Here is a 13,502-nt window from a genome sequence, read left to right on the forward strand (position 1 = left end):
TTTTAATAAGCCTTAAATAAATGCTAATCTAAAACTTTCTTCTTGAAGAAGAAACAGGAAAGAGAAATATACAATCCATACCCAAGGATTTATCAATGGCCTTAAATGTAGAAGAATTAAATTAAAACACACACATTAACACACAAATTTTATCTTTTGTTAGAAATGTATATTTACTCATTTTATCCCTTTTTGATTAGAGCAGACAATTTATGTATCTTTACCTAAAATTGGTTAATAGGTTTGGCCTTTTTAAAGATATGCAATGCACTCATTTCAGCTTTGGCTTCTTTGGTTTGGAAGCAGTGTGTGAATTTTTTGTGACGGTAAGCCAGTAGTTATTATGCATGGGAGACTCTGGTAGAAATGCAGTATTTTGTACTAATTGCTAACGGAAAGATCTGTAATATCAGCTGCATGATTTTCCCCTTACATGTGCCCAGCTATAACAACCTGAATGTAGTATTGCATTTGCTAGTATTAGACACAAATTTATCCTGACACTTTTATAAGCAAAGCCTCAAAAACATTTAGTCATGTAAAATATAATCATAGTCTTGAAATATTTGCTTTTGCTCCCATGCATTTTAGGCAGAATCTCATTTTATAACCTTATCTCTATTGCTGAATAGGAGAATGGTGTGGAGAGGTTCCTTGGGGGTCTTGATTATAAGATAGGTGTTAATTTACACTGACCAGTTACTTCACCCTTATCAAAGAACAATTGTTTCCATAATGTGAATATTCCTTGTCTCTATACACTCTTCAGATCTTCCCTATCATAGTGAATTAAACGTGGTTTTAATTTTCATCCCATTTCCAGTGTTTGTTGCCAGACATTTCCGACTTTTTGAGGACAAATAGAAGTAGCTTGTGGTGTAAGTTAAATATTTTGTGTCAGGATAAAATAGCAAACCATTATGTAAAGGGCACATTTCCCCATGTGTTTATCTTATAACTGCATGAACTAGACTTGTACAGAAGCTTTGAAAAAATTCCATGGCTGTCGAATTCATAAGTCTTTCTGACCCATTTAGACAGATGTTAGTGTATTATGTGGAGCATACTATAAAACTTACCTTTCATCTATGGAAATGTGCTTGTACTTTGTTCCCCCAAAAGCAGATATGGAGACAATAAGACATGGGATAATAATAGACCTTTGGACACAGAGACATAAAATGGAATTATGAGTCCTTGAAAGAGCAATTAAGTACATTTTCATTTCAACAACTGAAGATGAGGAACCAAAACAGATGGGCAGGGGGTAGAATAAATGACAGAAAAATCTGTATCCATCATGCCTTTTGGCATCAATTTAGCTCACCAATTTACTCTGTAGTGTATTACAGTAAATCACATCTAGTTCTGCATTCCAGTCCCTGATTTCTGCTTGTCTGAAGTGAAAACTGAGAATACTGAGAAAACATTTCCCTGAAAATTTCTGGAACCATCAGTAAGGAGCCACTAGCCATACCATTATCAATGAGCTGACTCAATTCCTCTTAGAAATGGGTAGGTTATGAATTATAGATAAATTAGAGAAAGAGCTAGCAAAGTATTTCTGAAGTGTACACTACCCTAAAAAGCATAGTGACATGTCATGTTATCAAGTATCTTTCAAGATCTTGAAAGTGAAAAAAGAGCAGTGCTTTGAATGGAACTTTTAAAGTAGTGATGAACTTGGATTCAGTGGGAAAAGAACCTTCACATTCTTCTTAATTTTTAATAAAAATAAGAACTGTTGTTAATACTTTTTAACCTATGAATTGCAACTTGAAGTCTCTAAGCTGAATTCACATCCTAAATCACACATGCAAAACTTGAGAAAGTTTATCAGTTACCTATTGCTACTACTCCAAAATTTAATAGTTGTTGATAATATACAGCAACTATATATATCCTCACTATTCTGTAGGTTGCCAATTTGAACAGGGTCCCCTTGGATAGTTCTTTTGTTATCATGCGGTGGGGTGGGTTCCTAGAAGGCCTTATTCACATGGTAGGACCTCAGCTAGAATGGTTGGATCTGCCTTTCTCTTGCTCATGTTGCCTCTCTTCCTCAAGAAGGCTAGCCTGGGATTTTTCACAAGGCAGCAGGATTCCAGAAGTGTGGAAGCAGAAACTGTGAAACTCCTTGAAGCTAAGGCTCAGTGTCCCTCTGAAGCATTCTGATGGTCAGAGATTTTCATAAAGCCAACCCCAATTCAAAGGGGGATGTGCGGGGGAATAGACTCCACCTCTTAATGGGAGGAGCAGCAAAGAAATGGTAAACACTTTTAACCCTTCCTCCTCCCCAGAAATGAGCATCATCTTTATCTGGCCAGTAACCCAACTGTGTCATTTCTTTTATTAACATTTTGTTAATTTTCTTTCCCTCCATTCCTCCATTCCAATACCTTTCCTGTGCCACTGTTTCCTCATGCGGGTATCATAGCAATCATCTCCTTGACATCAGTCAGTTTCTGCCTCTCCAATCAAAAGACAATTTTCTCTCTCTGGCCATTGTTTTTAGACTATTCTGTTCCTCACATATCTGTGTGATTCTTCATTTCGTATCACATATAATGTTCTCACATTCAGACATTTTCTATTTGGCCAATATTTTTATCTCTATTTCTCTATCTCTTTCTCTCCCTCTCTCTATTCTTCTCTCAATCCTCTCCTTGTAACTCCCTGATCTTCTCCAAAATATTGTTTGCTCTCCTTTCACAAAGATAGTAGTAAGCAAATATTTATTGATTATTTACTATGTGCAAGACACTTTCTTAGGCACTGTGACCAAAGTTGATTAAGGTCCCTCTCTGAGGAGAGAGAAACAATATATAAACACATAAATGAAAAGATAGCCTATACGTGCATGAGTGTTAAGATAAAAAGACAAAGGGAATACAGTAGTGGTTGGTGGGGACAGTAATTTCAGAGTCATCAGGGCCTTCTCCTCCGAGGAAGTAACACTTAAGCGCTTGACCTAGAACTCCAGGAGTCACATGGGTGAGGATGAAGAAAGAAGTGTTCTCGGCAGAGGAGACAGCAAGTAAAATGACCTCTTCCAAATCCTTGCTCCCTTTAGGATAGAGCATCCCTAAAATTTGTTATCTGGCCCAGTGGTTCTAAACTCTGGCTATATGATAGGATCATCTGGAATCTCTTAAATATACTGATGCCTGGGCCTCACCACAGACCCATCAAATCAGATTCTCTGGAGGTGGGTAGGGGAAACACCTAGATACCTGTATTTTGTAAATCGCCATGATTTGTATGCAGCCAAGATGGAGAACCATTGACCTACAGTAGTGTTTTTCAAACATTAACATGCATAGGTCACATGGGAATCTTTCTAAAATACAGATTCTGGTTCACTAGATCTAGGATAGAGCCCAAGATTATGTATTTCTAACAAGCTCCCAGGTCATGCCATTGCTGTTGATATAGTAGTTATTCAAAGTGTGGTGTTCAGACCAGAGTGTTAGTGTTCACCTGGGAGTTTGTTAGAAAAGCACATGCTCAGATAATCAGAAACCAGGTGATTCCATCACCTCTTGAATCAGAACTGCTAGGGGTATGGCCCAGCCTCCTGTGATTTAAGAAAGCCCTCAGATTATTCTGAAACCCACTCAAGTGTGAGAATCAGACTGGGTCTTGGTGTTTAGACATAGTCAATTTGGTACCTAATTGTGTTCCAGGTTGAGTTGACATAGTCAATTTGGTACCTAATTGTGTTCCAGGTTGTGTTTTCTACAATTACTTCATGTCAAGAGGTCTGTTGAAGCTTCTCAAGCACTTGCATTGAACTGAGGGTTTGAAGCCACAGCATTCTCTTCCTTTTACTTAGTTTCCATGCAAAGCAAATTCTCTTTCGTTCTGGCTAGAAGAGGAAGTGATCCAGCTCTAGTTTCAGATTCCACCTCCAGCTCCCAAAGCCTCTTTGTTCACTCAGCTTGCAAGGCATCAGGAGCTTACAGCTCCCCTGCAGGTGACACTCAACACTTACAGGTGTCACCTGCAAGGAGCTGTTTTATTAAAAACCCTGCTGGGACAGTTTAATCCCTGTGAAGGGATATTGTAACTCACCTCTAGCTGCTGTCCCATCACAGAATCACTCTCTGTACTACTTCTCTTTGTTTACAAGCTTCAGTTAATGGTTTTCTCTCCATTAGGCAGCTCAAGGGAGTCCTGTTTAGAGAACTATTGAATTCTTGCCAGTTTGGGGCATGATCCAAAGCTGCTCTAAGTCTCAGTGTTTTTCATGTTATATATTTTCCTCTCTTCTAACGCATATAGTTTTTATACCTCTATCTTCAGAATGTAAGCTAGAAATTGTAACTGTATGCATGAACACATATCATAAATATGGTAGCACGTGCTTATTGGCATGGAGAAGCTACATCTCATTACTCTGATGCAAAGAGTGAAAAAGAAATTTTGAACTAAAAATCCAAACTGAATAAGTATATTTTATAAAGCCTCCAAAAGAATCAATATCTTTTAATTTTAGAAATTTTACTATTTATGAGATTCATGTGATAATGGTGAAGAAATCATTGTTTCTCTCCACCACCCTACTACCATCCATTCCCCTTCCACCACCACTAAATTTGAATAGTCCCTCTTTCTAATCATTTAAAGAATATAGGTAGAACACTAGCACTCTTGGCTACTTCAAGAATAAAGTTTTCCTGGCTTTTGGCAATTATTTAATCCATAAGACAGGATTAGGTTAATCATCAAAGTAGGAATTTGTGGGACTGCATCTAATCATGAATGATAATGTGCTGAATAGTTAAAGAGGAAGAGTTGGCAAATGCATAAGTAAGTAAGTGAACAAGTAAGTAATAAATAAATGCATTTCATCATGAGAAAAAAATTGTAAAAACAAGAGTTCTTTTGACTTTTAAAAATATTCTTCTCAATGGATGTCAAGCTAAAGAGTCATACAGTTTTTGAATATGTAATACCTGAAGCACGTAGAGACCTAATTGCTATAGACACTCCACATTGCAATCTAATAGGGCGATGTATACATTTTTAGATTCCAAAGCATATTTTATTGCCAATTACAGATTTCCTCTAGATTGTTCATGTGGGACTCTCTGGGGCATTTATAATGTTATAGTCCATGTTTTACCTCTCCTTTAGTACTTGGGCAATATACTCGTTTACCCTCAAAATCCATTTGCTCCTCCTCTTTAGTTCCTCAGTTTATATCATCATCCATATTTCAGGTTCTGGGCAACAGGCATGTCTGCTCTTTTGTTGTTCTTTTCATCTTTCATCAACCGTCATCCATTCAAAAGCATTAATTATCTGAGATGAGAAACATCATCTTTCACAGAATAATACTTAGGCCATAAAATATTTCATAGCTGAAATCTTTGCACATCTGCCTGGGACGCTTAGCAGAAGTAAATATTCTTTGCTGTTTCCCTTTCACAGTTTGTGGAGATGAATGCACCGGCCTTCTTCTCGGTGACTTGGCTCGCCTGGAACAGATGGCCACGAGCATCAACCTCACTGGCCCACTGCCCGCTCCTTATAAAATTCTGTATGGTCTTGAAAATATGACTCAGGAACTCAAGGTAAGTTGGAGCAGTAACAGCAAGAGCCAGGGAAAAAATGACAGAAGCTTCCAAGGGGGTAATTGCTGTAATTGGTAAATGCTCTTCCCTTTGTCCCAAATCAAGGCAGGCAGCCATTAGGGAAATTCAAAGACTTTCTAAACCAGTGTTTTTCAAACTTGAGAGCTATAATTTACTGATTGCTCTTATGGAAAAAGAGGCTCATGTACCCCCAGTGTTTGGCCTAAATCAATTTTATTATGTTCCTTAAATATGTACAAACATAAAATCAGATATGAACTCCTTATACTAATAGCTCTATAAAATCAAAACAAATTAATCTTTACAAAAGCCTAAAAAACCAATAAAATTCAAATTAAAAACATTAATATAAAATAACAGGGGGCTTCCCTGGTGGCGCAGTGGTTGAGAGTCCGCCTGCCGATTCAGGGGACGCGGGTTCGTGTCCCGATCTGGGAAGATCCCACGTGCCACGGAGCGGCTGGGCCCGTGAGCCATGGCCTCTGAGCCTGCGCGTCCAGAGCCTGTGCTCCGCAACGGGAGAGGCCACAACAATGAGAGGCCCGTGTACTGCAAAAAAAAAAAAAAAAACAACCAGATGATTTTTGCTGAAAGCAAATTGCTACTTGCAACAAGAATATCATACTGACTACTTCCACGTAGGTTCTTTCATCAGCATGTGACATGTGGCAACTCGGTTCTCCTACCTTTCCACAATTTGAACGAGAGAACTCTTTGTGAGGGGTCCTGAAATGACATTTGGCATCACTTGACAAGTGATTTATGTGCTCAATCTGCCATATGATCAAACAGGCATGCAAATGTAGGTGCTAAGATCAAGTGGCTTTGTGCAGCTCTCAGGTGCCCAGCCTGGGTTCCAGAAATGCTTACATTAACATTTAAGTTTACTGTCAAAATGAAAACACAAGGTGAAAATTTTGTACTAGAGAATGAGGAGACTTTTGAAAGTACTTCAACAAGAACTAATTTTGTTGTAAGAGAAACACTATTCTAAGACATCGTTAAAACTTTCAGTAGTTAATGGGATAAAGAGGAAATGTTAAGGAAATTGGAGTTGTTTCACCTGAATAAAAAAAAAGATGAAAAGTGACTCCTTATACACTATCAGTCAATTACTGGATATTTATTAAGAAACTCTGGAATGCCCCAATATTGCACTTGGTTCCCCAGGGGTTTCATGACCCCTATAATGCAGTCACTACCTTTATGAAGCTTAGAGTCTATGTGGTTTAAAAATAGTTAAACAATAATTAAACAATTAGCAAAAATACATAATTACCACATGCTTTATAGACATTTGACATACAATAGAGTTCAAAGATTGGAGAAATAGATAAGATCCAGAGTAACCAGAGAATACATCATTAATGAAAGTGTAATTTGTGTTAGAACTTGAAGGATAGAAACAATTTCAATAGGCAGAGAATTATTGGTGAAGACTGGAGGAAGAAACCTAAGATTTATCCACTAGGCACTGGCAGACATTCTTCTAGGGAATATATTGTTTAATTTAGACCACAGCCTTCAAAGTCAGTATTAGTATCCTTATTTACCAGAAGAAGAAACCAATCATAATGATAGCAAGAATAACATTTATTGATGAGTATCTCTGTGCTAGACAATTGACTAAAGTCTTATGTGAATTATCATACATAGATTTTACAGAAACTCCAAGAAGTAGGAAAGGAGTACTGTATCAGCTATGTTTGTCTCAGATAGCCGGGTAGGGACACTGAGGCCCAGAGACAAGGTCACATGGCTACTAGGTACAGAGCTGGGACTTGGAAGGAGGTAGTTTAACTTTAGGGCCTGTGAGAATGAAACTACCTTCACACAGCTCAAAGAGAGAAGGGCTCAGTCCACCAGTAGCAAGGTCTCCTTGACCCCCAGCCCATCCATACATACTCTTGCCACTGAATCTAAGAGAGCCACATGCACAGAGGCAGAGGTGTGGATAAGCGAGGTCTGTCCAGCAGACATTAGAAGTCAGGCCTGCTAGTGAAAGATAAGGCTGGAGACTTCAGTGGGGCTGGGTGATATGAAGGACAATCGTGAAAGCCAGGCAGAGGAATCTGAGTTTACTTTGTAGGCCCAGCATTCAGGAGTGCAGAGGTCTAATAAAGAAAATGCTGACCAGTTATCATGTATGGAAGGAATACAAAGAAAGAAAATTAAACTAGAGAAGCAAATACTTAAGTAGGACGTAAAATAATTTTAAAGTAATAACTTAAGCAATGGATGAAGTACTGAAGGGCCCTCTGAAAGAGGTTCCAATCTGTGGACATCAACCAAGCCTGAGGTTCAGTCACCTATTTCCTTATGGCTGGGTATCGGTCAGAATGACCTTGATTTTCCTTAAATTCCAGTCTTTCTTGATTCTGTTTGTGTTCTTCTTCCATAATTTGTTTAATATCTGGATATTTGGAACCCCATTTTGATATTCTAAATCCTTAAGCCAGTTATGTGCCCTCTTTGTTCAGTTCCTTTAACTATGTCAGTGCTCCCTGGGTTCCAGCCAGAGATGACCAGAAACACACATGTAATAGAACAAAGTTGGGTTTACTAACTTGTTGCAACAAGGGGCACTGCACAGTGTGGGGAATTGGGGCTGTCTCAATAACAGGGCATTAGGAATCACTTAGAGTATTGGGGGTTTGTGCTAGGGAATTTGGGGGCAGATTCAAGGAAGCAGGGGTTTGTGGTGGACTGGGTACTATTCAGAAGTGGGAATAATTCCATAATTAAGTATTCTAATGAATCTTATCTAGAAGGAGGGAAGAAAAGGGAGGCTAAAGCTACAGTTAGTAAGGAGGCAGTGGTCACTCACATTAGCCAGAAAATGGGATTTGAGGTACTTTTGTGGTCTGCACAGAGACCATGATTTCGTCTGCATTTAGATAAGATTATGGAGTGGTCTCAACTTTTGTTTCGTTCATCACTCTCACAGAGTGATGCTGTCTACTGTTAGTGTTTGGTGAGATTGCTTATATTCAGTAGGAGAGAAAAATGGCCCATGTGTGAGTGCCAGGCCAGCTCCTACAACATTGATGCCATGCAGATGGTTAGTGTCTGGCCAGGTCCTTCTGTCAGGGCTCCTGTCCTCAAAGACAGAGGTAATAAACCTGTAAACTGTATCTCTGTTGATTAGAATGGGAGCCTTAAAGACTCAGACAGGGTTCATCTTGACTCTACCCCTTACTGGCTGTGCAATCTTGCATACATTTTTAAGTCTCTTTAAGCCACAGTTTTCTATACACAAAATGAAATAGCATTTACCTCATAGAACTGTTGTAAGAGCTAAATGAAAAACAAAACAAAACAAAAAGACCTGGAACATAGTAATATCTCAATAAATTGCAGCAGTTTGTATTATTTGCCAGATTATTCTGCACGCTGCTTTGTAAGTGCCCAACTGAAATAGTTTCTTTCTCTCTTCTCTGAAGGTGAGAAGGCTAAATTCTTTGTATATAAAGAAAAAATGTGTTCTGTTAAATGTTCAACCCATGATTGCTGCAAGACCATGTACTAAAAAACATATGGAATGAAATCTTTTTCAGCATTTGCTCTCACCTCAGCGGGCCCCAGAGAGGCTCATTCAGTTGGCAGAAGGCAATCTGAACACACTGGTGACAGAAATGAATGAACTTCTGACCAGGGTAAGTTGGGAAAATCATGCTTCTTCTTAAAGCAGATAGATTATGTATAATTAAGGAAAATTACTTCAAATTTCTGAAATGCAAATCTTGTTCTTCGTAAATCCCAATTTGGTGCATGAAATAGATGTATTTTTGACTTGCTACTTCTGCCACAGATAAAATCTGAGAACCCAGTAGCACAAGAAAAGATTGGGATACATACTTGGGAAGTGTCAAGGACAATGGCTAAAAATATCAGAATGACGGTATGTCTTGAGTCCTCTATCCTGTAGCTTCCATGGTAAAGCTTTTATCGATTCTGGATTCCCAAAGTCCTGGCTCTGACTATGTAAGGAAAAAGAAAAACAAATGAAAATACTTGTAGTCTCTTTGATCTCATCATAAGATTTTTGTGTTTATATAGAAATACAGCCTAAATCATTATCCCCCGACAAAAGAGGAAATCTTCTTTATCATGAAAATCCAAAGCATTCAAGGCAGTTTTTAGAGTCAGAATGTAAAGTCCATGTTGCGTTTATCAGACTTTTTAAGATATTGGGAGTTTTAAATTTTCAAAACTCCAAGACGGTTAAGGTTCTTTTCCCTGATACAGAATGAAGAAAACAGCATAAAGTCTGCCATCTTGTGGCCAGAAAAATGCATGAACTGGAAAACTGGCCTAGAATTTAGGGATCCAGTTTGATTATCAAAGAACTTTAAATGACAAAAAATATTGGAGCTAGAAGGTTCTTACAGATTGTCTAGTCCATTTTTTTAAGAAGAAATCCCTCAGGCCATGATAGTGAAATGAATTAGCAATGGCCGTGTACTTCACCAAATTCAAGGACCCAGATTCCAGATTCCCACTGACCCAGTACCATTTCTACCTAAACTGCCGCTGGCTTAGGAGAATTTCCACAGGGAAATCAAATGGGATTCTGAGTGTGTAATGCTAAACAATGGCCCTGATGTTACAAATAGTGTACTAAACACTTTTTCAGAATCTCCTACCAGCAATGTGGAATGTACAAATATAGAACAGAGTTTCTTGCCAAATGTAGTTAGATATTAATCAGATTAATGAGTACAAATTATTTCATGTCAATTCAATAATTAACAATTTTGTATTGGTTATGTGAATACACTAAATAAGAATTTTTAAACGGATCATGCCAAAGTAATCTCAATTCAACAGCACATATGAATGTTCACCACATACAAAGCCCAAGCACTAAGTGTTGGCAGATGAAAGATAAAAATGAGGCTCAGTCTGTCTTCAAGGAGGTTGCAATCTCAAGTGTGTGTGTGGGGGGGGGGGATATATAAGTATTTAGGTATGTGGAGGGTAATGTGGGACAAGTGCAAGTAAATATGTAACACAGCATGAAATAAAATAAAGGAATGTACCTGAGAAATACACACAAATGAATTAATTTAATATTAATTTAATGTTAAGGGTAACTAGGGAAAATTCCATGGAACAGAGACCTTTCATTCATTCATTCATTCATTTAATTAATCCTTACTAAGGGTCCAATATGTTCTAGACACTATAACAGAATGACAGACACTGGGAAAACAGGTATAAGCAAAACTGACACTGTTGTTGCTCTCACTGAGCTGATTACAGCCAAATGATCTGAGCCTTTATTATTATTATTATTATTATTACCTTATTACTTCTTAACCAGCATCCTATCATCTTTCCAGCAGACTCTCACATACTAAATTTTTTTAAATGGACTTTGTATTTTTGAGAAGTTTAAAACAAAATTGATTGGAAAATACCGAAATTTCCCATATGCCCCCTGCCCCAAGACAAGCACAGCCTCCCGCATTATCAACATCCTCCACCAGAGTGATACGTTTGTTCCAATAGATGAATCTACGCTGACGAATCATCATCGCTCAAAGCCTATAGTTTACTTTAGGGTTCACTCTTGGTATTGTATATTCTATAGATTTTGACAAATGTTTAATGACATGTCTCTACCTTTATAGTATCATTTAGAGTGGTTTCACTGCCCTAAAAGTCCTCCATGGTCTGCCTATTCACCTCTCCCTGTTCCTGAACCCCTGGCAACCACTGATCTTTTTACTGTCTCTATATATCATATATCATATAGTTGGAGTCATACAGTATGTAACCTTTTCAGATTGGCTTTTTTCACTTAGTAGTATACATTTATGTTTCCTCAATGTCTTTTGATGGCTTGATAGCTCATTTCTTTTTAGTGCTGAGTAGTATTCCATTTTCTGGATGTACCAAGTTTATTTATCCATTCACCTACTGAAGGACACCTTGGTTGCTTTTAAGCTTTGGCGATATGAATAAAGCTGCTATAAACGTCCAAGTATATAAGTTTTCAGTTCATTTGTGTGAAAACCAGAGTGCAATTGCTGGATCATATGGGAAGAGTGTGTTTAGTTTTGGAAGAAATCTCCAAAGTGGCTATACCATTTTGCATTCCCAACAGCAATGAGTAAGAGTTCCTATTGCTCCAAATCCTCACCAGCATTTGGTGTTGTCAGTGTTCTGAATTTTGGCCATTCTAGTAGGTATGTAGTAGTATCTCATTCTAGTTTTAATTTACAATTCCCTAGTGACATACTATGTTGAGCATTTTTATATGCTTATTTGCCATCTGTATATCTTCTTCGGTGAGATGTCTGTTCAGGTCTTGCTATGGAATGAATGTGTGTGTCCTCTCCACAATTCCTATGTTGAAATCCTAACCCCCCAGGTGATGATATTAGGAGGTGAGGCCTTTGGGAGGTGATTAGGTCATAAAGGCAGAGACTTCATGAATGGAATTAGTGCCCTTATAATAGGGACCCCAGAGAGATCCTTTGTCCCTTTTTGCCATGTAAGCATAAAGTGAAAAGACACTACCTCTGAACCAGGAAGCAGGCCCTCAACAGACACCTGGGATGCCTGGGATGTGAGTTTGTACTTCCCAATCTCCAGAACTGTGAGAAATAAATTCCTGTCATTTATCAGCCACCTAGTGTGTGGTATTTTGCTATAGCAGCCTGAATGAACTAAGACTTTTCTCATTTTTTAATCGAGTTGTCTTTTAAATTATTATCAAGTGTTCTTTGTAACAGTTTTTATTAGCTATGTCTTGCAAATATTTTCCCCCAATCTGTGACTTGCCTTCTCATTCTCTTGACAGTGTCTGTCACAATGCAGAGTTTTTAACTTTAATGAAGCCCAGTTATCAATTATTCCTTTCATCAATTTCTTTGGTGTCATAACTAAAAAGTCATCAACATACCCAAAGTCATCTGGATTTTATACTATGTTATCTTGGAGTTTTATAATTTGCATTTTATATTTAGGTCTATTATCCAATTAGAGTTCATTCCAATACTATTATTTAATAAACTTTTTTATTTTAAAATAGTTTTAGATTTACAGAAAAGTTGTTGCAAAGATAGTACAGAGATTTCCCATCTACTCCATACCCACTTTCCCCTACTGTTAATATCTTGGTGTGATATATCTATCACAATAAATGCACTAATATTGATTATTATTATTAACTAAAGACTCTGCTTTTTCTTCAGCTTTGCTTAATGTCCTTTTATTGTTTCAGGATCCTATCCAGGATATTACATTAAGTCATCATGTCTTCTTAGGCTATGGCTTCTAGAATGTGACAGTTTCTTAGACTTTCCTTGTTTTTGATGATTTTGACAGTTTTGACAAGTTCATGTATTTTGTAGGATGTCCCTCAGTTGGGGTTTGCCCCATGTTTTTCTCATGATTAGAATAGACGTATAGGTTTCTGTGGGGAAGACCACAGAGATAATGTATCATTTTATCACATCATATTAAGAACCCATGCAATCAATATGTCTTATTACTGTTGACGTTGATCTTGATCACCTGACTGAGGTAGCATTTGCCAGATTTCTCCACTGGAAAATTACTCTTTTTCCCCCTTTTCACACTTCAATACCATTTTTATCTGCCCATTCTTCAGATTTTGTAACATAAAAAGCCTAGAAATAAGACTTCTAAAAGTAAGTATCTCCTTGATAAAGTGAGGATGGGGAGGAAATGGAAATCCTCACTTATTTATTAACCTTGTCCCCACCAGAAACAGGATTGTCATGGAGACCTTCACTATTCAAGTCAAAATGATCAATTCTTTCTTTGCCTGTGGTCAATCAGCGTGATAATCAAAAGGTGTATTGATACATATGTAATCATAACTAGAGGACTAGATGACATAAATATCCACTAATATTGGCTGAGACC

At 37.7% G+C, this 13,502-nt stretch overlaps 1 protein-coding gene across 1 annotated transcript in view; it reads left to right on the forward strand.

Annotated features, from left to right (window-relative positions):
* LAMA2 (laminin subunit alpha 2) overlaps nucleotides 1-13,502 on the forward strand; it is a 611,700-nt gene that overhangs the window by 470,344 nt on the left and 127,854 nt on the right. The window contains exons 33-34 of the mRNA XM_081251375.1: nucleotides 5,437-5,579; nucleotides 9,158-9,256. Of these exons, the coding sequence (XP_081107501.1) occupies nucleotides 5,437-5,579; nucleotides 9,158-9,256 (242 nt within the window). The remainder of the gene's footprint in view (nucleotides 1-5,436; nucleotides 5,580-9,157; nucleotides 9,257-13,502) is intronic.

Source organism: Mesoplodon bidens, assembly GCF_964165515.1.
Source record: "Mesoplodon bidens genome assembly, chromosome: 12".
NCBI classification, from domain to species: domain Eukaryota; kingdom Metazoa; phylum Chordata; class Mammalia; order Artiodactyla; family Ziphiidae; genus Mesoplodon; species Mesoplodon bidens.